The sequence below is a fragment of the Agrilus planipennis genome, unplaced genomic scaffold (genome assembly GCF_000699045.2).
Source record: "Agrilus planipennis isolate EAB-ADULT unplaced genomic scaffold, Apla_2.0 scaffold59, whole genome shotgun sequence".
Lineage (NCBI taxonomy): Eukaryota > Metazoa > Arthropoda > Insecta > Coleoptera > Buprestidae > Agrilus > Agrilus planipennis.
This window is the reverse complement of record NW_020438942.1, coordinates 411,453-437,874: the sequence shown is the minus strand read 5'-3', so window position 1 is coordinate 437,874 and position 26,422 is coordinate 411,453. Positions and strand designations below refer to the sequence as shown.

At 33.1% G+C, this 26,422-nt stretch overlaps 1 protein-coding gene across 1 annotated transcript; it reads left to right on the top strand.

Moving 5' to 3' along the window:
* Positions 1-2,335: 2,335 nt before the first annotated feature.
* LOC108737876 lies at positions 2,336-18,849 on the top strand. The gene is made up of 14 exons (XM_025974579.1): positions 2,336-2,546; positions 4,028-4,129; positions 4,197-4,436; positions 5,529-5,717; positions 6,460-6,583; positions 8,354-8,568; positions 10,148-10,279; positions 11,549-11,908; positions 12,751-12,855; positions 13,816-14,049; positions 15,417-15,605; positions 16,179-16,302; positions 17,085-17,302; positions 18,277-18,849. Exons 1-14 carry the CDS (start codon positions 2,412-2,414, stop codon positions 18,445-18,447), a joined length of 2,538 nt encoding a protein of 845 aa, XP_025830364.1. The 5' UTR covers positions 2,336-2,411; the 3' UTR covers positions 18,448-18,849.
* The last annotated feature ends 7,573 nt before the right edge of the window (positions 18,850-26,422 follow it).

The window sequence follows — 26,422 nt, the reverse complement described above, 5'->3', positions numbered from 1 at the left end:
CAAGAAATGGGTGGGACGGGCGGGATGGATGAAACGAAGACAGAAGGGAGAGACAGATAGTTTATCCGTAGAATATTGTTATTATATATCCAAGGAAACTTGGACCAGGGCAGTCGAACGCGTAATTGAATTTATGACTTCTAGGTCATGTCGCTCGGTGACCACTACATGCTGTCAATGTACTTTTCTTTAACGCAAGTGGGTACTTTGTTCCTAATTTGTAATAGTAAAATTTTATGTAATTTGCCGTAGAAGTCCTTGAATGAACCAGTTACATTCGGAAAGAATTACTGAAGTTCATTGTTTTACTTAACCCATGAAAATTGTACTCTCAAATGAAGAATTATCAGTTTGTCAGCTTTTATTCAAATGTCTGTTATGAATAATGTTTTAAAAGGTAGGTGCTTATCTCAAGAATTAATAAAGATGCATAATAAACTTCAAACAATGTCATAATATATAAGTCACAATTCAGAAAAAGAAAACAATTGCTATACTATAATAGAATTTTACATTAGCATTTAGCAGATACTACAATTTTTAAATACAAAAGTTTTTTAAACAAGTGTTCAATAAAAATCTCAGACGTGATTGATCTCACCTACTATGATTAATAAATTACTAACCGAAATGTGTAACCTTTCACAAATTCCTTCCTTTTTCTCTAGGCACAATAGTAGTAGTACTTTCCGGATCACAATAAAACTGAATCAATGAATTAAATGTGATTAATTAATTACATGTCATAAACTGGATTTCACAGCCGCACAACCTATGTACTACAGTTCGCGTTGTCCAGTAGCAGGAAAAGGTTAATTTCAAACAATTTACATAATTGCACGATAATATATAACAACTGATAAAATTAAAAATGAGAATTGTTGCTACATTTGGTATGGTATTTTTTATTTCCGATTATTAATAACTAACAATCGTTACCTACAAATTTCCAGACAATTATTACTGTTTTGGACATATACCTGTCTAAATAATGTACGCAAATAAATTTATAGATAATTTAATAAGTATTTATAAGAAACAGATGAATGCTTTCCAATTATTACGTAGATTTTCTGAGGTAATTGGAAGTTTTGGAAGCGAAAATAGATTGTGAAATTAACAGCAACATCGTGCTCTTTAAAACCACACTTTTTGTTACTAAAACGTTTGTAAAACCAATAACTGTTCTGTTATTATTAACGTCTGACATCCTGCATTCAAATGGGCAGAATTCAACGGCCTCCAGCGTTGGCTAAAATCTCAAAAGAATCCAATAAGTTCAATTTATAATGTTTCCAAAGTTACTATTATACGTTTAATCAAAATTTGATTTATAAAACATTGTGTTTTCAATTGCAGGAAGTTAAGATATGCTAAATGTTAAAATTAATTCACTTTACACATGGAAATTACCATTTTCCTAATTTAGAATTGTATTCAGTTTAATAAGTGTACCCAAAGCACTAAATAATAGATAACTCCTATAACATGAAAGCAGTAAACAGGAAAACCATTTTTAGGGTACTTTACCAAAAAGGCAAAAAGAGTCTTTAATAATTAATTGATAATCCACGGTAATTACTTCTGTATCACAGTAACTTGATCAAGGGAAAGAACATCGGAATTTGAAACTAATTAAAAATTGTCTTAGTGTAAAGTGAAATTTCTTTTAGATGGAATTTCTTTAGTTAATTTGTTTGCTTCTAATTTTTATTATTATTAAATATTTAGCGCAACTTGTAGTTTGTGGTTTTAGTCAGAAAGCATTTTCTATGTTCTTGTATTCTGTCTAAAAAGGGTCTACTTGTTTGACCAATAGGTACCTATACGTTTTGCCTCAATTACTACACATTCTTATTGAATTCATCATCTAAACCGTATATAGTGATTCCTAACTTTATTATTTTTGTCAACATTCCCTGGACAATTTCCTTTTTTGGAGGATCAAAAAAATAAATAAGTTTCCAAAATCTTTTATAAGTTAACAACCTAATTTGATCAAGTATCTACTGAACCATAAGGTCAATGTTACACCTGTGCGGTCTTTCTCCGAAGATGTAGTCCGAATTTCATGAAATTCTACAAATTTAATTGCAAATGTGACAAATCCAATGTACCCATGCCTATGGCCATACGTCAGTGATAGAATGTAACTCTTCACCTGGCAAAACCCATCTGTAGACATGTAGGTTCATACATTGGCAATGTAAATTACGTGTCAATGCAAATTCTTTCACTGACAGGGTATTTACCATATTTTAAATCGTTTATTCATTATTTTTATCGACTACCGCCTACTTTTATATAAATAACTAGAACTACAGATAGCATGGTGCATATCATAACTATAGGTTACCGGTGATAAAGGCCTATTTTAAAAAGCGCATTTCAAATTCGTGTTCTTTCACATCATGTCATTCAACGCAGTGCCACTGTGCGCGTTTTTGTGCGTGCTTGGTTTCGCAACCGCCTTCATTTTTCCACCGTTTCCAAAAAAGGAAGCTGAAGACCGTTTCAATCCGGATGATGTAGTGCTTCTTCATGTGGTAACTATCTTCCTTTTAACTTTAGTTTGCTATTTTGATTCATAGTAATTTTGTAGTTATCGTAATAATAACTTTTTCTTTCGCAAAGTTTTTTATATTTTGAATATCCAGTTAACTACCTCAGGCAATATTTAATATCAGTTGCCAGCTGTAAGTATGAGGTGTGATCAAAAAGTAACGAGAATTTTAAAATAACTCGCGCTATATCTTCTTTATCTAGTTCAGTCTTCTTTTTCGCGTATTGATTGCACTGCCGATAACCTACCACGTGTTTGAAGATTTTTTATGTGAGAAAACTTTGAATCCGGAAGTTGGTGTGAAATTTTATGTTAAAAACGGAATTAAGAGCAGCGAAGCATTCAAAATGTCAAAGAAAATCTTTGGCAGTGATACTATGTCAGAAGCACGAGTTTACGAATGGTAGAAAAGCTTTCAGGAAGGTCGAGAAGACATTGGAGATGACGAGAACTCTGGGGTTCCTCATACGTCCATCAATGATAGGAATGGACGTATCTTCTTTCTTGTTTCCACCTGGGACTGTAGTCATTTGCGGTCTTTTGAACGTACGGTGGAATTAGTGTATTATTTGAAAAATTTTAGTTATTTTGATCATACCTCGTTTGAGTGGTTAATTCCATGCAATAAAAGATAAATGAAAATTTTAAACTTTGCAATTACAACGTTCTGCCTTTGTTTCATGCCTTCTTTAGGGTAAATAAGTGATTAAGATGTTTATATATATTTGCAAAAATTGTTATTTTATTACTTTTCCCTTCAGGCCAGATTTAGTCGAAGGTGCTAAAAAATATCGCAAAAGATGCTCGTTATATTCGAAACAATTTTAAGTTTAATGGACCTTAAATAGTTCGTCAAAACCGGACATGTGCTTATTGTAAGCCAATCCGGTTATAGTTTCCGCCAATTTCTTTTTAATCATTTAGAAGTTCATAAGTTTAATACAATGAGCTGTTGTAGCAGGCAAAAATAAACAACATTGTAAAACATCACCCACCTTCCTGCAAAATTATCGCTACTCAATTGGATTATATGTATGCGTTTTTTTGTATGCATAATAGGTAAAACATACCTAATCTAATTTCCTTTTAAACTTTGTGTTTCCGGTAAAATAGTAAACTATCAAGAAAGTGAATAAAAATTGTCGAAAGTGATAATGTTCTACCACTATTACAGTTGAAATAGAACTAATAGCAAGAAAATGAATTCCGATTCCGATTCTTATTACTTAAAATCGATTTTATTGAAGCTAACATTAAACTAGTAGGAAAATCGAAAAGAACAAAAATTACTTACTAAAACTAAAAACTGGTCAAAGTTTAAGTTAGTTCGAAATAAATTTCATTAAAAAAATAAGTATTTCTCTGTAAAAAATAAAATCACTTTCATATTTAAAAATTTAATAATAAAATTTTCCTTCCACTTGGTTTATATTTTGTTATAACCCCTGTTGTGTTACCTGAAAGGTGTTTAGACATGGCGACAGAACCAGAGACAAGGAAACGTACCGAAAGGACCCTTACATCAATGAAACGTTTTATCCCTATGGTTATGGGCAACTTGTCAATGTAAGTTAGGCGACGAAACGGTTGTTTTTGGAATGATATGTATAAAATTGTGTTTCACTCAACGTAGGCAGGAAAACTACGAGAATACAACATTGGCAAGAGCATACAAAAGAAGTATAGTAAATTCTTGGGTGACCTTTACACGCCTTCTGTGCTAGATGCTCGATCCACTGACTTCAACAGAACGAAAATGTCTCTATTACTGGTCTTGGCAGGTTTGTTCCCACCAAAAGGCAAACAACAATGGCTTCCAGGTCTAGATTGGCAACCAATACCTTACAATTATATGGGGGCACCTGAAGACTTTGTAAGTAATGAATTTTCTTTAGTCTAACTCTTGCTAAATAAAGGGATGGGCTAGTAAGGTTTGCTTGAAAAATACAAAATTTAAGTAGCAGTTCAGGACTGCTGATTTACACTGCATCAAGTTATATACTGTCTAAGTTTCGTCCTCTATCGCATCTTCAGATGCTCGCATATGAATGATGTATCTGACACAGTTCCCTGACAACTGGTGCAAAATAATAAGACTTCTGAGTAACATCATCGGAAGCTTAAAAGACTCTACTTCTGATGGTGACATTTACAATTGGGTATCTTCAACAAAGTAGCTCATGAAGCGGATCACGATTTCGATCTTGAAACAGTTTTGACAGATGCGTTGATGAGATCCAGCAAGATCGAAATTGCGACTACCATGAACTTCTTTTTTCAACTTGGTTACGTGCCTATCACGTAGAGACCATTGCATAGCATTCGGGAGGACGACGGTTCGATTCCGGGTCCGTCTGCCTTGGTCCAAGTTTTTCTGTGGTTTCCTTGGATCACTTAGGCAAATACTGGGGCAGTAATATTCCACAGATAGTCTTTCATTCCCTTCTGTCTTCATTTCGTCCGTCTCACCTTTCTCACCCGAACCACCGCCCACCCATTCTCAAGATTCCTGAAGGAAGGCTGAAGAGGGCCTTCCGCCCTATCTTCCGGCATAGTCCGGAGGGACTGCCCGCCCACCAGCATTACTACATTATTTTTTTTAATTTTGCACGTAGAGGTGAACTGCATCGTGGATTCAGTTGAGCAAATAGATATCCATCAACGTAAATGAACTTTGTTGGTCATACTGAATTTCTCTATGTGCCTTGAGCCACAGGTGGCATACACCATGCTGTTTGTGATACTTCAGGTACCTTCAAGATTAAACGCCTTCTATCCCCTTATTCACAAATATTCTAAATTGAGGCATACGTAGCTGAACTAGTTTAACAATTTTATATCCCTAACAACGAAACCAATAAAAAGCTTGAAATGATTTCAAAGCAAACCTCTGCTCAATGACGTACAGTCTCTATTAATTCGTAATTGTGGCAACATTCCATCTACTAGAAGTACACTGTTACAGCTTCTTGGAGATCCATTGACCAATTGTCCTGCATTTTCGAATGAATTGAATAGCTATATGGCTTCTCCAAAAGGCATGGAACTTTTTAGTGAAGATGAACGTTTGTACGAATATCTGTCCACACATACAGGCGAAAATATGGTTAACCCATTAGGACCCTACGGTCTATTTTTTTCTCTAGCCACTGAAGTAAGTTAATACATAATATTACTCAGTTAATGCAAATAATACCTTTAGATTTTTTTATTGGGTTAGAACTATTACATGGAACTGAAATAGTTAGTTAGTTATCTTTTATCACATCTCTATATTATTATTGGATTTCCTTGGTCTTACACATTTGGACTTGGTTTCAGTGTTAGTTTTGGTCTTGTTCGGTCATTCTTGGTTGTAGTTTTGTACAAGGCCAGAACCAATTTTGCTCATTACTCGCGCTATAAATGACACTACCAACCACTAGTTTTTATCCGTTTGTAAAAATTTATCTATATGTAAAATTTGTCCTGTTGGATTTCTACATAACGTTGCGCCTGCTTCATCAAAGATAACCTTTCGTACACCCTAATGTTTTGTTGAACAATGCTAAAGCTCAAAGTGTAGGTAAATTCTTAACAGCAAATTTTGTTATTCAAAAATTCCTTTGGTCAACGTAAAATTAGAAGAAAAAACGTTTCGCAGATAAAAAGGCGTAAAACCCAATGTAGGCATGTATTAATTAACATAGTAATAAGGAAAAACATAGGTTATCGTTTTTCAACTAATCGTAAAACGTCAATCACAACTATGATAAAAAATTAGTTACAGTTTTACACGTTTCTACGAACGAATTTTATAGTTCCTAGTTTTTTCAATATTGCAAACAAAATAGTTGGCATAATTTTAAAGATTTGCCACATTAAATAATAATTGTAAAAATTACGTATTTATGTAGGAAGAATGGGGACTCGAGCTACCTTCCTGGACCAAAAAAGTGTGGCCGGAAGATATAACCAAAGCCGGAAGTAAACTGTTTCCTCTTTACACCGGAACCAAAAGTCTCACAAAATATTCTGCTGGTCAGTTTTTATCTCTCTTTTTGTATTTATTTTATTCATATATACATTTACTACCGTTGGAACATATATGTGGTCTTTCACATTGCAAAAGTGATTAGCGACATATCAAGCCAGTGTTGAAAAATCCTCTCCAAATATATAGATTATGCGGAAAACAGCTAGGTTATGTTGATGTAACCTCTATCAATGCGCATCAGCATTTTTTATAAATATGGATTCCATTTGTTCTCAGAATTACAGTCTATTGACCAATACTTATTAAGAGACACAGTATAAAGTTTAAAGCTTAAGAAACAAAGAAACATGACAATAAACACAAATATTGTCAAACAGCAAACGTAAGGGCAACCATACCATTTTCTCGTAAAGACTGCCAACTGATTAATATAAAAAGATAACTAAGGTACAGGCGCCAATGAAGGCCCACTTAATTTCAAAACCTCGTAAAATTTTGCAGATAAGTAAAGTAAAGAAAAAACATAATGGAAGTTGTAATATATTTATTTGAGAAACAAGATATCTAAAAAAAGTAGTAAAGCTTTTGGCATTTTAACACAAATGTAAACGCTTTTTAGAAACTTGGTATTGGACTATCTTGGGAAGCTGGTCGCTCAAGATGGCCCGAAAAATATTAATGAAAATATATGCATTATAAACACTTAAACATTTTTAACATAAACCTTGAAAATAAAAACACATCCTTCTCATAACATTATTCATAAAAGTTAAAAAAATCAACCAAAAATTTAAATGTGGGCTATCTTAAATCTATCAAAATGAAAATCAACTATAAACAAAATACTAAATAAAATAACATTTAAGTTTGCGATCAACTTTGAAAGTTACTTATCAAAAATAAAAACAAATCAGGTATTTTTTATATATTTTTTTTAATGTCATTCACAGGTGGGCTATCTAAGGAATACTGAAAATTAACTTTGAGATCAATCAAAATATACTTAATTAATTAAAACAAATTAGACGCTACTGTCTTTAACTGAGTGTGTACACTTCTAAAAAAACTGAAAAAAATCTCAAAAGTGAATTTACTTAATAACTTTATCCGTAATCAGAACTTAAACCTAAGAAGGCCCGGGCTATGTTTGGGAATTATATTATGGGCCATGATAGGAAATTACACTCTGATTGGGTATAATCTCACAAAATACGAAAAAGGAAATAAAATAATAACACACCTATAATTCGCTGACAAATAGATTAAATATAAATTTTCACAGTTTAGAGCAACGAGATTTGTTTTGAATTTGTAAATTTTCTAAATGATTTAGATAATGTAGGTTATAAAACGTGCATCGTCTTGACATGACCAAGCAAACTGTCATCTGCCTTCAAAATGGCGACGCGTCGGTAATGAAACTCACTTGCACTATTGTCTATGGCACTAGTAGCATAAACCCGCAAAATTTAAAACGTTTCGAATAATCATAACCGTATTTTTTTAAAAGTGGGCTATCTTAGGAGCCGGGCCACCTTCGGCGACACTACCTTACTAAATTTTAGTTTCAATATGAACATTGAACATACTAATTTATTTGTTTATTTATGTAGAGGGATCAGTGAAAGCATTTGCACTGCCATTCCCGCTGTATTACGTTATTCAGATAACGTGCATCAGTTTTTTTTTTTTTTGATATCAATGAAATTTTAAATTCGCTCTTGTTTATTAGTCAAAAAAACTACGGAAGTGCAATTACAATATAGAAATATTTCTTATGGGTTTGTTAGTATCAATTTATATGGTTCTTTCAGGACCCCTATTAAAAAAAATTATAGAAGATACGAATGCCAAAATAGAAGGTAAATTAAATCCTCAGGATAGAAAGATATTTCTGTATTCAGGACACGAAAGAAATGTAGGAGTTATGTTAAGTGCTCTGGGAATTTTTGAACGATTGCATATTCCTCCGTACGGTTCATACATTCTCTTCGAAGTTAGCCGGGTGAAGGAATCGTACGGCATGAGGGTGAGTTCCAAGTTGTATACTTTATCTGAACTGAGTTCTATTATCTCTAACTCCTTCTTGTATTTGTAACTATAGGTTGTTCGGAAAGTCATTTCGTTTTTTTTTGTGGAAATGAAAGACAGTTTTCGTATAATAAACAAATACTTTATTAAATTATATATTGACCGTTCTGGTCCAACACCTTTTGCCATCTTTCTGGTAGTAGCATAATTCCACGCTCATAAAATTTTTGGTCTTTGCTGGCAAAAAACTGATCGAGGAGGTTTTTGACCTCCTCATTTGAGGTGAAGGTTTTACCGTCTAAAAAATTTTGGAGTGACCGGAACAAATAATAATCCGATGGTGCCAGGTCTGGAGAATATGGTGGGTGTAGCATTGTATCCCATTCAAGCTGTAAAAGCTTTTGGCGAGTGACCAAACTTGTGTGAGGTCTCGCGTTGTCTTGGTGAAACACTACACCTTTCCTGTTGATTAGTTCTGACCTTTTCTGTTGAAGTGCATCATTCAGTTTGTCCAGCTGATGACAGTAGACTTCCGAATTAATCGTTGTGTTATCCGGTAAAAGCTAAAAAAAAACGATTCCTTTAAAATCCCACCAAACAGACAGCATCACCTTTTTTTGGTGAATATCGGCTTTGGAAATGGTTTGAGCCGGTTCATCTTTTTTGCTCCATGACCTCTTGCGTTTGACGTTGTTGTATACAACCCATTTTTCGTCCCCAGTGATGATGCGCTTCAAAAACGGATCATTTTCGTGACGTTTGAGAAGCGAATCGCAGACGTCAATGCGGCGACACAGATTTCTCTCTGTGAGAACATGGGGAACCCATACATCGAGCTTCGAGGATAATCCCAGGCCTTTCAAGTGGTCATAAACTGTTGAATTTGATAAATTTAACCTCAATCCGATCTCACGTGTTGTTATTCGCCGGTTCACATCAACTAATGCCTTTATCGCGTCTTTATCAGCTTCAACCGGCCTTCCCGAACGTGGTGCATCTTCGACATCAAAATTGCCGGATCGAAATTTAGCGAACCAGTTCTGGCACTGGCGTACTGTCAACACACCTTCTCCATACACATCAGTCAATTTCTTTCTGGCTTGAACAGCATTTTTACCCTTTCTGTAGTAAAACAGTAAGATATGTCGAAAATGCTGCTTATCGCTCTCCATATTTAAAAGGGCACCAACCAAAAACTACTGCGTAGAATTAATTGGAATTTTTCACACACAAGCCTTGCTATATGAGCTCTCAAAGCATATAAAAAATATACGGCTTAAATGTGAAGTTGGGTGCAAAAGAATACAATTAAATCCTCTGTCGGGAAAACGAAATGACTTTCCGAACAACCCAATAAATAGTAGCATTAATAAATTTATGATATCTAAAACATCGATCATAACGTCTTCTCCTTCCTATCATGAGTCAATCCTCGCATTTCTTTCATCATCATAAGGTCGTCAGTCCTAAGACTGGTTGGACACGGACCTTCACTTTTTCCTATCCTGAGCTAATCTTAGCATTTCCCTAAAACTAGAACAACTTTAAAAAATATCTTCAAATTGACTTTGCTTTAGATTTACTACGAAGACTACAGAAAATCTGAACCACAAGTAATGAAAATACCAGGATGTTCGGAACTGTGCGATTTAAAGAAGTTTGAGTCCTTATTTTATGATGTTCTACCAAAAAAAGGAGACAGCTGTAACGCTTAATAATATTGATACTTAATTAGGCTCAGATACAGCAGTTTTATTTATTACCAAATATTTGTTTTAAGGTATTTATTTCTACAGAAGGAAATATCATTGAAATTGCTACCTACATCATCAAGTAAACCAGTATTACAAATTAAACACCAATATTTTTACTTATAAAGTAGGTAAATAAGTTTAATATAGATTTTGATTTATTTATTTATCAAAAAGTATTTTTATGGTGTTTTATTTTGGTATCCTAGAAAGCACTTTCGTTTATGAACAGTATTTTCTCATGATTAAAAATTACAACTAGTTTTCTTTCATCATGTTTTTAGATATTTTCTAACGTAGGAAAAGATAAAATTTCTTTTTTGTCTTTTTCTTGATAAAGGTCATAAGAAAATCATTTCATAATTTTACGATATCTAACTGACTGAAGACTTTTTGATTAGCAGTACCTACATCGCCATCTAGTGGTATTCGTTGCTAAACTTAAACGTTTTTATTTTTTATTAGATTAGTTTAACCCAATTTTAATTCATGTTAAAGATATGAGAAATATTACAGATGATTGTTAATGAATTCTAGGCATTGTACAGATCGCATTGTATGTAATTTATTGATGATGATAGCACATTTCTTTTGGATGATGAGTTCAAGTTCCTTTCCATAAAATAAAGTTATGTTAAATTGAAAAATGTTTTATTTTATATTTTATCATTGCTTATAATGATTTAATAATCATGTGCTGAAAAAATATCAGTTTTGAACCCACACATTAATGAAATGGGATCACATATTGACCCTTGCGATAGCATATAACATTTTCGTCAAACTTATCACAATTTATTGAGAAAGTGAGTGGATTACAACAAACGTATTAAAAAAAAACCTTCATTGTAACTTATGTAAAAAAAAGTGGAGAAGTCCGCACTTCGATGAATATACTAAACACATTTCACCAAAACTGAAATAAAACAATATCCAAACGCTTTCCTGGCAAGGATTCAAGGAAACTAGAATCAGTATCAGTTGGAGAAGATAAAGACGTGTTAATCCAATAAACTATTATTTTACATTGTTACCGGTGAACATATCTGATCGATAAAACAATAAAAGATATAAACATGGAACGTTGTGCATATTACTTGTAGCTACAGTATGTGATTATTAATTTATCAATATAGAGTTTATTGGGATTTAGGGATTGCCATCGTGATAATTTTACGAGAAGATAATAAGTAAATGTTCTAATTTTTATTAGAACTATAAAATTCGCATTATTTCAAGTATTTTCGTTCAGTAGTTTATAATTTTTTAAGTACCTATGTCCTGTTTAAGGAAATTAACTCGAGATTCGCTATCACTTCGATAAGCAATGCGGTGACGCTGCGTTTCACTCAAACTCCCACTGTAATGTTTTGTTTAGCAAACGGTATATATCATGAAAGTGACCATTGTTGGGTCAAAGGTGAGATTTATAGAAAGTTGTCTGAAGCTTCCACCTCACAAACGTATTATTGCTCTTGGATACTGCAAATCGGGATGGAGAAACTAATTTTGCTTCTGTTTGTTTTTACGTGCGGGGGTGGCCATCCCATAGGAAACGAGGAAACTGAATTGAAACTAGTTTTTATAGTAAGTATTGCTATTTTTTATAACTCAATATGCCGAATAACCTAATTTTTAATTCAAATTTAGGTTATTTTGAAAACTGATATTTTAGAAGAATTAAAACCCATTTCAGGGTTCCAGTTTAATATCAAAAATTCAATATACTATTTAACATAAAAAATATGTGCATGACTTTTTGAACGTTATGGTTATAAAACTTGAATTCTTTTCAAATTAATTTCTGAGAAAAAAACAGTGAAAAATAGTTCTTAAGTAGATAATTAGTTTTTTCTAAAAGTTACATAATTATCTGTAACGTTTTATTTTCTCGTTGTTAGTTTAATTTATGAATTAAATTAAAAGTCTTGCGATGTTTCATAGCAGAGTGGTAAAAATTTCATAACTATTCATAAAAAATGGATCGGTTTGACAATATTAGATATCAAATAATGTGATCAAATTTTTGCTAGGGCTGTCTATAAACCACATGTCTCTTTTGCAACAATTTTTTAATTCCTCCTCCCCCACATGGTTTATCATGGTTTATCCATGAGCCGCACCCCTAGAACAATTGATTGGTATGATTTATATTATTCAAAACCATTTGCAACAGCAAATGTATGGTCAACTGTCTAACATAGTGCGATTTGGAGGTAAAAGACGTGGATCCATTTCTACGTCTTCTTCTTCAATACACCAAAAGTTCGCACTATTTTAACAATAAAAAACAATGTGAAGTATCAACCCCTTCGGCTTGTAATCCAGAATGACCTTTTACCTAACAGAGAACAGCCCCAGACTGCAGATGTCTCTACGTTTTATAACTAACTAATAAAAATATTCTTTCACCGAAAATATTTTTGTAGATTTTTCGGCATTCCGAAAGAGTTCCAGAAACTAATGAACAGTATCCCAATGATGAATATCCAATAAGTTATTTCCATCCTCTTACGTATGGTGACATTACAAAGGTATGTTGATTGACCACATTTTTCATTTTCTGAGTAAAATGAACTTCAAAATAATATTTATTATAGAAGAATTTTACACTGCAAATATTTTCGTAATAGAAATTTTTATCATGAGTATTTTGGTGTAGTAAATAATAAACATTACCAAAAATTAGTCAAAATTTTACTGTTATTATTATTCAACAAAAATTATGCGATAAATATACAAATTAGATAAATAAAGAGTCTTCTTCTAACAATATTACCATTTTAGGTAATTATATTATTGTAATTTTCAAAACGTCTTGCTTTTGTAATGAATAATATAAATCATAATTGAGTTAATTAGTAAAGTTAAAAGTGAATATTGATCCAATACAATAAAAGAACATAAAATTTGTGTTTAATATGAATATTTGGACGCAAAATGTTTCCACTAAAAAAGTAATCAATTATTTGTTAATATAATGTTCATGAACTCATTTGGTAACTCTATCTTGACATAACACTTACTACTAATAAGGCATGTGATTTATTTATCGAAAGGTTATCGAAGTTGACTTCAAAATTTTTGCAATATGTACAGGTATATTGTTTATAGCTTATTAACAACTTCCTATCTCAAACATTGTTTCCAATTGGTAGTATATTATTTAGAGTATTTACTATTTTATATATCTGCAGCAGTGGCGAGCAAAGAATGGGAATATTCTACGCATTCATCAAAGGGAGTCATCATCTCTTCAAAAATACGATGTTTTATATGAACATTCGTACAAATACCTCCAGCCATGTTTTTATATAAATAATACAGTAATATTAGTCTAATAAATACAGGGGTGTTTAAAAGATTTTGATGTTAGAAAAGTCCTAGAGAACCCGGTGATATTTTTAGATTAACGTGGCTGGAAAACCACACGTTGGCCAAAACATCTAATGAATCTAATTGAAATAAAACTCGTTTGCTTGTTTGTTTTGTAGGAAGGAAAACAAAGGATGTTTGCTCTGGGACAGAAACTGAGGAAAAGGTACGAAAACTTTGTTCAGTACACGTCACAGAATGTTGCCACGTTTTCCACAGATTGGGATCGTACCAAAATAAGTGCTCTACTTTTACTTGCCGGAATGTTTCCGCCAAGTCCTTCGGAAGTTTGGAACCCTGAAATGCCGTGGCAACCAATTCCGTATACAATTCGGGATTCAGAACATGACCATGTATGTAACACCAGATTGTACATCATTTATGTGTCGTTAGGAGAACATTTACAAATAAGAAAAGCATCAGACATAGCTAAATCCTACCCAAAAATTACGCAGATCAACGAATAGAATAGCGGCAGTCATTTACGAAGCTCTAAATCTAGTCAGAAAGTTGTCCACATCATGTTATTGGCCTAATGTGTCAAAATGTTGAGATACCTTAACTCCAAAATCTAAACATTGCTAATTTGTCTTCTTTGGATTTGAAATTGGAGTTGAGGACCATTCTGGAGAAAGATTTCAGCTGGCCTTTGAAAAATATATCTAAAATTACTAGCCTCTTTGCGTTTCCTGGTTTCAATCTGCCAAAGCAGTACGATCTTTTTTGACTACCCTTTTTCCTTTAAAGACCACTCTGGACATCTGAAATAAGAATCGGAAAACAAAGTCATTCTACGATGACGTATTCATACATGGTTCCTGAAAAACTCCGCCATGTTGAAATTTTGCGATTCCAAAACCAATATACCAAATTAACATCATTTGTTCTTTTAAATTAAGATATATCAACATTTTTATGTGCAAAGGTTAGATTCTAATTCTCCATAAATGATAAATCGAAGATAACTTTCTGTTGGTTAGTTTATCCTTCAATTTCATATAGTAATGCCCATAGCCGTCTCAAAAACTGATTTTTTTGAAACCAGGAGTTATTAGGGTGTTTCAAAATCTAGACGTACTATGGCAATTTTAAGGCCAGACTCCGAAATCAGTGTCGCAATTGATACATCTGGCTTTAATAGTTAAATTCACTTCTGACTGTGTTGGATCTAATAAATAGTAGAATAGAACTATACAATACTCCAAGTAGATTCACAAATTTGAATATTTAGAATTTTTTTGGGTTTTTATAGGTATATCTTCTTTAACTAAATGTCAAAGACCTATTTTTTCAGTTTCCTCATGTGAATCCAAATCAATCATTGAAGCATCCTCCTAGCTTTAATTTCACTTGTATCATCAACCCTTTTTAGCTTCATACATCGATAGACTCAATAAATAACACGATCATACTGCTGAATAAATATGCTCTATTAGATTCTGTTCACGTTCAATAAAAAGCTGTAAACATTGGAGAAGGAATTGCACCCTTTCTTTCATGTGATTCGTCAGTTCGTAAAATAATTGAACCGAATTAACTAATTTAGAAATTGTTTACAGTTACTTATAGTTACATAAACTAACATTTTGTTTGTGAAACACTTTCACGCATTTTAATTTTTGTATCTTTGAAAGTGTTATTGAAATTTTAATTTTGTCATAGAACATTCGTATTTTACATGATACACAATCAAATTTATACAATTGTTGTTTTGTTTTAGCTTCTACAAAGACCTGACCCCTACTGTCCAAGATATGTAAAAATACTGAATAAAGTTATGAAATCTCGTCAGGTCAAAAACATTTATCGAAAATATGATAGCGTCTTTAAGTATATTTCGGAAAACAGCGGACGAGTTGTGAATAATTTCCATGATGCGCTACGAATTTATCAAAACCTACATTCAAAGGTAATGAAAGTTTCTTGAGTCGTTGTCATTATTCCTTGTAAAGGTAGGTAGGGACCCTTTATTTTAAACCGAGCGGCATGGCCTACAGGTTTAGACCATTGCTTAATACTTTGGAGGACGCTGGTTCGATTCCGGCTCCATCTGCCTTGGTCCAAGTTTTTCTGTGGTTTCCTTGGATCACATAGGCAAATACTGGGACAGTAATATTCCACAGATAGCCTTTCATTCCCTTCGGTCCTTATTTCTTCCGCCTCTTTCTCACTCCAACCACCACCACCACCCATCCATTCCCACGATTCCTGAAAGGAGGCTGAAGAAGATCTTATGCCCTACCTTCCGGCGTAGTCCGGAGAGACTGCCCATTAGTGACTGGTGCGAATGAAACACCCAAAAGTTTTTTTTTATTTTATTTTAAACCGGCCGATATTTCTATTGCCGACATTGGAACCATGCATTCTTACCACTGATTGTGGGGTATTGATGTTGTTGTGTGTGAACGTCGTCATCCATATATAGAAAAATGTGAATAGTTAAATGTACATATCTCATAACTTTTCTATATATTTGTTACAGAGTTTAATGAATTTGACTGTACCAGAATGGGCTAAAAGTGTATACCCTGAACCTCTCGCTACTATAGGATCCTTTCAGTGTATGTTTGAAAACTACAATAAAATTCTAGTAAGACTTAATGGAGGTAAGAAATCGTACATATCAATAACTATATTCCAACGTTTGTATGATAGTCCTATAAGACAAACAGTGGGGTTTTCGTCGATAAATCACAGTTCATAGTTTATGAAATATGTCAAAAGGAGGGAATCCAAAACTATGCTTTTGAAATTCGAGAACATTGACAAAAGTAACTCTTTTTAATAAATGCACTGTACTTCCATGGCCATCATCATCATACTTTTGATTTTTTTGGGAATGTAATTAAGTAGGTATTTGAAATAACTAAAGACAAATTGGTAAAGGATTTTGTGGCCAGTAGGTGAACAGATACTGTCTTGATTCGGGTCTAAAGTCAGTCGGAGGTTGGAGCTGCTTCTACATCCAACATCAGAGATGAAAGGATTTCTGAAGAAGCTCGCCACTTGTGCTAGCGAAACGTTAGGCAGCAACTCCAACCGACGACGACATGTGATTGTTCTACTTGATTTTCTTCGTACTAATCGACACTAATCAAACTCCAGGAAAATTCGGAATTCTCATTACATCAAAAAGTTGATAATGCTGATGATTTGGTACTACATACTTTAAAATCATCGCTTCGAAATTTTTCAAGTTTCATATCTTCTGAACAAAATCTTGAAAATTCTCAACTCAACAACAGAAATAATCCAAACGAAATCAAATCTCAATTGTTTAATGAACTTAGTACTTCGGTGTACTGTTGGTTATCTCTGATTCCCTATACCTAAGACAAAATGACGTCTACAGTAACGTTACTGAAATGTACCAATCATTTAATTTCAGGACATATTCTTCAAAAGATTATCGATCTTTCGAAGAAGAAAATAGAAAATCGACTGCAACCAAAAGGAAGGAAACTGTATTTATTTTCAGGACACGAAAATAATATAGTTAATATTCTGGCGACATTAAAGCTTTATAAACAGCACATTCCACCTTACAGCAGCGCAGTAATTTTGGAGCTTCACAAGGGAAAATATTCTGAGCAATACAGCTTTAAGGTAATGGTGAAGACCCTTCTCCAGAAAATCGGTTTTGCCTAGTTTAATTTCTTATGAGTCCATAATAATAAACACACAAACACAATGTTTAGTTCCTCATCAACATAAGTTCGTCAGTCCTAAGACTGGTTGAACACGCACCTCCATTTTTTCTATCCTGAGCGACTTCGCATTTCACTAACGATAAAGTTGGAACATACTACACCCTTAAGTATTTGTGAACCGTAACCTAGTTTAGGTCTCTAGCTAGCCCTTCATGCCTAAGAAAGTGTCATACCTATCTTACCTCGCCTAGTTCCCATGGACGTCCATAGTGACTTCTGTTCTCCTATTCCTTCGAAAACCTCCTCATTTCTAACCTTCTCTCTCCACGGTATCCTCATCATTTTTCGGTAACATCACATTTCGAACGCTTCTAACTTTTTCTTCTTGGACGCACCCACCATCCATGTTTCGAATTTCTAATTTAACCGATCGCGAGCATAGAAGTGACTTCTTTTTGTTAAAGACGATCCGACCCTGCGCTATACTATGTTTTATATCTCTACTGCTCCTTCCATACTGACTTATCTGACTTCCTAGATACCGAAAATCAGTCACGTCTTCTAATCTTTATATTCGCTCTTTCCCTAGTTTTTCATCCCTTACCAGTATTATTGTTTTACATTTATTTCTTTTCATACAATACCGTTTGGTCAACGTTTTCTTGAATTTTTTTATTGCAAAAATCCACAATAATTATTTCGTCATCATGTAGTTCCAAGAACCTCTACAACTTTAGTATTTTCAAATGTCTCTCTCACCAACAAAGTTTTAACTACAACAGGACAAGTTCAATTTTAGAGATACTACCTACACTTACCATTTAATTTCTAGGTCCCAATCCTCCGCATGTAGCTAGTCCATCACTCCATCTCTCCTTTCATCCTATACAAAAATTCCACCGAAATCATAATGACGTATCGCTTTTCCAGGTTTTATACGAAAACTCCACGTACACTCCAGACATCCACGAAATGGTTATACCAGAATGTGAAGTATTATGCCCACTAAATACATTTCTTAAACTGACCAGGCCTTTCGTTCCACTTAATTACACCGCAGAATGTGAATCGTCGGTTAATTTAGATGACTACCCCCTGTGATTCCTATAAACCCTGTGATGGATCCGATCACAGAAAGGTTTCAAAGTACAAAACGAATCAAATCCATCGTCTGATTACGTGGTTCCCACAGTATTTCATGCAAGTAAATAATGTTTTAGAAGAATTTGCAGGCAAATCTTTTAAAAAGTACTTGAGATAATGCTCGCCTATCTTTCCTCACTTAGTGGATAAGGAAATATAATTGAAAATAAGTGGAATATAAAGCAGGAAAGTTCAGCATTAATAGGTAATAAAAATAAATAGAAAATAAATAACTCTCGATGTCTGAAAGGGTAAGATTAGCCGGTGGGGCTGATTCAAGACTGATTAGGCTGATTGTAACACGTTTCATATCATATTTATATCTGTTAAAGTAAATGTTAATAAAGTTATCGTAGTGTCTACTAATCTTATTTTTTACTACGATTTGATATCCAGGCGATTTAAAAAATGAAGTCGCATCTGCATTAAGCATCTCCACTCTTTCCTATCCTGTACCTATTAATCTTCCCACATCCTTAACTATTCATGAACAGTAATCTAATCCAGGTCTATTTCTAGAAGGTGTCCTACCAACCTATCCACTCTATTTCTTATTGACTTCCATAGCGTCCTCTGTTCTCCTACTCTTTTTAAAACTTCCTCATTTCTAACCTTCTTTATTTCATCACATGATGGTGCCACTCTGTTGTAAAATACAATATATTTTCGTGAAACAGTGTTTTATTTTAATAATGTGAATAAAACTAATAAGTAAGGGAATTAAAAATTGAGTATTATTTATTTGCATTTATCTATACACACTTGGGATTCTATTCATACAAATATCTGACTGACGATACAACAAAAGAAAAACATTTTCCGAAGACCAATAGAAAATTTCTTGCAACAACACTGCTGCAGGATTACAGTATTTATTCGTGTTTTATAGATTCCCACAAACTCAGGTTGGTTTCTAATTAGTTACAAAAGATTACCATAATGGAAAGAAAAAGGCGTAATTGATTTTGTGAACTGCTTACACACAAGCCATCTGTAATTGAACTAAAACATGTGTTTTTGTAACTGTAATATTTGCATATCCATACAACAAATTAAGGAATGCTTAACTGAAAAATAGATTTGGTGAAAATACTTTGAAGTGTGAAAGAAGGAAACTACTTGTTTCTTCGAATTTCCTACACAGCGCCACAGGAAAATATGCAACTACATCACACTATGTGGCGCTAGTGAATCCAATTTAGGAAAATTATAGACGATGCTCTTGGAAACTCAGGTTTATCTTCTTTGAATTTAAATTATAGCTACTTAGTGTATTAAATACGTAAACCTAAAATTAGAAGGATAAATCTAACATGAATTATGATTTTTAAATTTGAAAGCATCAAGGAAACTTTAAAATAAATTTTGTGAAATTTTTGTGAACATGAATGTGAAGAAGTTAAGTCTGCATATATACATCCTAGTTTTCCAAAGTATTTGAAATAAAATCCAAAATCAATCACATCCAATATTCACCTGTGCATGATGTTTTAATCATTTTCGGAATGTTGATTATTAAGTTAGATATCATATTGATTCCGACATGCATTTATTACTTTGTTATGGTGAAAATAATCATATCTCAAGTCTAATACAATATATTACAATCCTTGTAAGGAATTATTAATTTTAATTATTATTGTAATTCTCTCTTCCTCAAGAAATCACGTTGTTGGGAGACATTAGGTCACACATTTTGGAATTGTAAAACTTATCGATTAAAATAGTATAATTAAAGCTAATTATTTAAAGACGTAGTTATCTCAAATTTTTAATTATAACACAAGTATGTACGTATTCTGATCGCATTACGTAAATAGGATGTTTTATAATTATTGAAGATACCGCCATGGTGGCAGTAAGTAAGTAAGTAAAACAAGAATTTATATCATTATCTCTCAGATACCAGCGAGCCTTGAAATTAATCGTTGAAATTAACATATTGTGTGTGTATGGGACTTAATTAACGTCATCGCCACCGTATTCAAAATAGCAATCTCCAATTTTATGCCAGTCAGTAATGATAAGAAGCCACGCCTTCAAACTGTGGTGCGATATTTTGTTACGTATCCACTTATTTGTAAAATCGTAGATACGGGAGATGTTTTAATCCTGTTTTGTAGATTGTTGCCTTAACTTGGTTAAAATTGTATAATTTACCTACATGTTCACATGCTTCAATAGGAGTCACGACTGTCAACACGTGCTTATCATTGTTTGATCATTATTTGTCTCTTCATTTCTTGAAAATGGTTCACAGTTTAAACAGAAATTAAAACCACAAAAAAACATTCATGAAGTATATTGTCTAAAAACTACATCACTAGTATTGTTTCGCTTAACATAAGCTTCATAATATTTTAACTATAGCATCTTTTATGAATTTATACATAGAATTGGAAGAAGGCTGTATGTACTCAACATCATGAACGTCCAGATGGACTGCTCATAAATCCAGTTGGTTGTGTGCAGCTTTATATAATTTTACTTACTGAATAACATATCCATAAAGTTGCAAGAGCATTTAAACAAAGCTGAAGTAGAATTTCATAGAGAAAGTTATTATTAAGGACGAAAATCTTCGAAGCAAAATGGTCTGAATCACCAACAACACTTAGTTTCATCATCATCATAAGATCATCAGTCAGTCTTAGGACTTTGGACACGCACCTCCACTCTTTCCTATCCTGAGCTAATCTTCGCATTTCCCTCAAGCTAGAGCAATCCATATCCTTAACTATTTGCAAACAGTAATCTAATCTAGGTCTAACTCTACCATTCCTAACTTCTGTTTCTGCCTCTACTATGTCTCTGAATAGACCTTATGCCTGAGAAGGTGTTCTACTAACCTATATCGCCTATTTCTTATTGACTTCCATAGAGTCCTCTGTTCTCTTACTCATTCTAATACCTCATCATTTCTAACCTTCTCTATCCACGGTATCTTCAACATTTAGTTTAATAAATATTTAACTCGCTCTAGCAGGAAGAAAGAGAACTCAAAAAGACAGTGTCGTTGTGTCGAAGATGGGCTTATAATGAATGAGAAATGGTGATGGGCGAAGTAATTTTGATCTCTTCAAAAAAGGATTTTAAAGGCACATTTTGCTAAAAAGGCATATTCTGGAAAACTAAGGTCAAGGCTGAAACCATGTCTGTTAGACTTAAATTTTTGAATATTTTGAATGTAAATGGGCAGGAAAACTGCAATGGAAGAAGAGACTGCCATTCATCAGTCTAAACAGCAGGACTGCTAGAGTTTTGCAATCGGTTCTTACTACGACAAGGTCCTGCAAGATAAAAGTGAAAATATACAACTACACTTTGATACAAAATTTAAAATTGCATTCCCTCTATCATTTCACGAAATTTTCACAAAAGAAAAAAGCAACTCAAATACTCATGAGAAGGCTGTAAATATCCAAGAGCTCATCTATCATGGTATTGGTTAAGACCCTTATTGTGCTGGTAATCCAGAAAGAATCATCTTAAGGAGGAAGAAGGAGAGGAATATCCTTGTAATTTTTTTTAACGTAGTTGTCTATTGTGGGAAAAAAAGGACACTTCGACTTAATTTAACTGGCAAACTAAAATACGTCAATTTTTCAAACTAGCAAAACTCAAAACTTTAAATGCATGTTTCGGGTACAACTCTGTATGGTCGACGCTGCGGAAAAGAAATAGTTGGAAGCAGTGGAGATCTAAGAAGAAGGAGCGTTATGGGAGTCAATGAAGAGAAGAAGATGTAGGATGGTAGGACATCTTCTGAGACATGAAGGACTACTTACAAACATATTAGAAGATGATCAAAATTCGTCTTGTCTTCTTTCGACATATAAAAAAAAAGAAACTTTACCGCTGTCAGATAGCAGGGATCTACAAGAATGACCTCGGAGTAAATGTTCCTTCTTCCTGTAATAACCTTTCTTTCCATTAAGTGGAAATCTTTAGTTACGCCTGGTAAATGGAACAAAATATGATAGTCCAGTAGTCTTTTAAGAAATTTAATAAAATAGGGCGTCTACATGATTACAATTATCATAAAAATATTTTCGAAATGTTTGACGTCAATGGACACACATAATCGTCATCAGTTCATGAATCCATTAGTAGGTATAGGACAAAATTGACCTAAATACTTATTCGGTACGTATACCCTCGCGTTGAACCATTTATTTAAATAAATTAGCAACCGCTGCAAATATATATTATCACTTTGATCATGAAATTGCTTGTGGTTATTTTCATGCAAAACATTCTGGACAACAAAGGATATAGATGCACCTTAACAAATATTTCAAATTGATGATGAAGACGTCATTCAACTGTGACAATCATGTAATCTAGTTTAGGTAATTAATTATTATCTGAAAATTTAAATTTAGCAAATGTTTATAAATTCAGTAAAACTATATTTTCGTATAAATATTGCGAAGCAGATTAGGTTCAGTTGAAAGGTCAATATTGCAAAGAAATAGACTAATGCCATTTATTAGTATTCATAGGTGTAGTACGCTCTGTCTCTGACCATGATAGGAAAATGTACGGTTAATTTTAATTAATGTGGAACCTATTCAAACCTAATATCCCAATAATTGACCTCTATACTACTTCCGATTCCGTTTGTCATCACCTTGGAAAAATGGGACAATAATAGAATAAACAATAATCCATTAATACAGGCACAAATTTGTTATTTGTTTTGTGATAAACTTATGCCTCATCATATCCTATATTTATACGTTAAGACTAAGGCCTATGATGATCATGATGATAAATTTTTGAAGTTTGGACTTTTTGCGTCAACTCATTCCTTTGCAAGAACGCGTCCGTTTTCTGTGACAAAAAGTTATGTAATCCGTATTTTATAAATCTATAAAAGTACCTACACAAAATTATCAACAATTGTGTAAATTTGTTTAATCAATATACGGGGTGTTTAATATAATGAAGTCTACAAATATTAAAACCAGTAGAAAGATAAAGCAAAAATTTCTGGGCACATATTGTTAAAATATCTTCTGTTTTATCCCTTAGATGTTGGGCCTTTATATCCAATAAAAATTATCGCCATTACCCTATTGAATACCAAGTTATTAAAGTTTTCATGCACATGGACGATAGGAATTGGATTAACGGTAAATCCCGATAAAAGGGATAAACGACGCGATGTACATGCGTGGAATAGGAAGGAGATACCTCCTTCTGCCTCATCGTAAAGTAATAAGGTAATTTGTATTACGAGCCGCCACTGTTACTATACCTTTGTTGATATTCGCTAATGACAATGTAAAAAATAGATGCGTGTTTGTCATGGTGACAAAACCAAATGATCAAAGTAAATAAAAGACGTACCTATATTCTATGTAGGTTAAAGATCTTTTAAAGAAATACGATCGTCATTACTTTCAAATATTTGCCTTGCACTTATTTAAAACGTTGGAATTTGGCGATAAGGACTTCAATTTTTAACAGATCGCATGGATTTTCCACGGTGGAAAATACCAACCGAAGTTTATTTTTAAACCAGAATATACAAGCAATGATGCAATAACAGATTTAAAACAATAGCTAATTTCAGTTGTCATAATAAGTCAAAAGTTATTGTACCAAAATACCGTTGCGAAACAATTTTTTTTATTGACTTGCCCTAACATTGCACTATCTATTGATAATGGTAAAACCGGAAAACAAATTCGCGCTGATATAGGAATTTCTTTAGGTTGATTTGATTGTCATAAGCTGATATGAATTTAATCAATTTTTACATGCAATAGAAGACAATGAAATGAATATTCCAAAGTCACCAAGACCATGTGTTTACGATTTCTGAAACATATGTGGAAATTTTAAAAAGAAATCATACAAAGATGCGTAATATATATCGCGCGGGTGGCATATAAAAACGTCACCATGTTGTGCTTGGTGGTTCACTGCGTAGTATGACAATGCGCATCCCATTTGACGTGTAGTCAAGGACAACTGACAACTAACAATGGCGAAATTGATGCGCGGTTGCTTATCGCGCAGTGCATAAAGGTGCAACAAACTCTTGCGTTTTCTGTCCTTTATTAGTCACCTGGGAAACCCACGTCGTTCGTACATGTCATTATTATTAGGGGCGTACTATTGATAGAAACCATGGTGCAATCACGTGTGTCACATGTTCCATGTACCTACCGCATCACATTTCGGATTCTATCATGTTATGGGACCGTACTTACCGCTGGGTTGACCTCACAATTCTTTTGATTGTCGGCCTAAGTATGGACCTTCTATGTTCGAACGATATTCACTCACTTCGAGTTAAGTTCTTGCTTTTATCTCTGATCTTCTTGGCTGCGCCCGAAAATTGTAGGTAACATTGTTTTAAACAGGGTGAACGTAAGTCATAATTTAGTTTGCATGCTACATAGCATACGTTCCACTTATTTGCTCATTGTAATATGAGGCAGTATGAAAAACAAAATATTCAATGTGAGATACTGTATTAGATACAAATTTGATAGTTATATGTACATGAAATTGATTTACGATAATAAAATGCGATTGGACAAATGATTCGCTAGCCTTTTTGTCCAAAAATCCAACGTTTAAAATTGTAATTAACCCATGTTAAATTTTAATTAAAGCAGCTAATTCTATTGGTAACGCATTAATTATTAAACTTAATCAGAAATGGTTTGAACAAGTGGATCGTTTCTAGTTTTTGCATAATCTATCTATTTACTGCTGTTCATTTAATCTAATTCATTGTTCAACTGAATAAATTAAAAAAAAATCAGAAAAGTTGAAGTTTGGCAATATTTTTCAAACATAAGTAACTAATATCGCTTTAGTTTAGTTTATTGTTAGTTTTTATTACCCTTTAGTCATCTTTACTCATGGTAACTTCACATTAAAAAACAATAATTTAAAGTGAGGTAGTCATTTAAATAAAACAAACCATATACTTGCTTCTAATGATTAGTCACCTTTCTATGCCCTAAAAATAGACAAAAAGGTGATTATTTGATTGATTGTACGTTTTCGGAAAATGAATAGGCAGGTACCTTTAACGCCTTTGTGGATAGGTACATTCTCTCCTAATAGTTTCCTTTAGAAAAAATAACTATAGCTATTTATTATTCATTGTTTTGTAGCAAAATAACAACAAAAGGCCCACCTACGTAGCACAAAAGTGTACCTTTTGTATATAACGTGTATGCATAGGTACATGTACAACGTGATACAATACAAACATAGATTAAATAAAGGCGAGTACCATGTATGGTTGTTGGTTCTCATATTTATGTATGATACTTGTATGTGGTACATTTTTGAAAGTTGTGCTCCTCCCTCCTTAAATAAAGTACGTGTTTTTGATGGCTTGAGAACAGGACAGGAATTCGAATAATTTGTTTGTTGTCAATTAATGCAAAATTGTAGGTCTATTTAGCAGATCCATTAATGAAATATAAAACCTACCAACAATTGATAATTTAATAAAAAATAATGTCCGATGTCAGGAAAAATTGTGACGATTTATTACAGAGCTTGAAGTTTAGAATTCCTTTGGATAATCCTTCTTGTTGAAATTTAATAAATTATTGTACAATATTTCTAGATCCTTTTCAGGCTGTGGCAAACACTTTTCTTTTTTCTTTGAAAACCTTTTAAANTTAAATGAATGTGTTGACTCTTTTATGTTAGATATAATAATATTTTAATGTAGTTATTTAATGCAGCAAAAGAATGCTTCGAGAAATTTGATCGATTTTATTTATTTTACATACATAATGTATGTACAAATATGCATAATTGACGATTTATTACAGAGCTTGAAGTTTAGAATTCCTTTGGATAATCCTTCTTGTTGAAATTTAATAAATTATTGTACAATATTTCTAGATCCTTTTCAGGCTGTGGCAAACACTTTTCTTTTTTCTTTGAA

Coding starts and splice junctions, on each gene's coding strand:
- LOC108737876 (XM_025974579.1), top strand. CDS start 2,412: ATGTCATTCAACGCAGTGCCACTGTGCGCGTTTTTGTGCGTGCTTGGT. Junction 2,547..4,027: donor ATGTAGTGCTTCTTCATGTG/GTAACTATCTTC, acceptor GTTACCTGAAAG/GTGTTTAGACATGGCGACAG. Junction 11,909..12,750: donor AATTGAAACTAGTTTTTATA/GTAAGTATTGCT, acceptor ATATTTTTGTAG/ATTTTTCGGCATTCCGAAAG.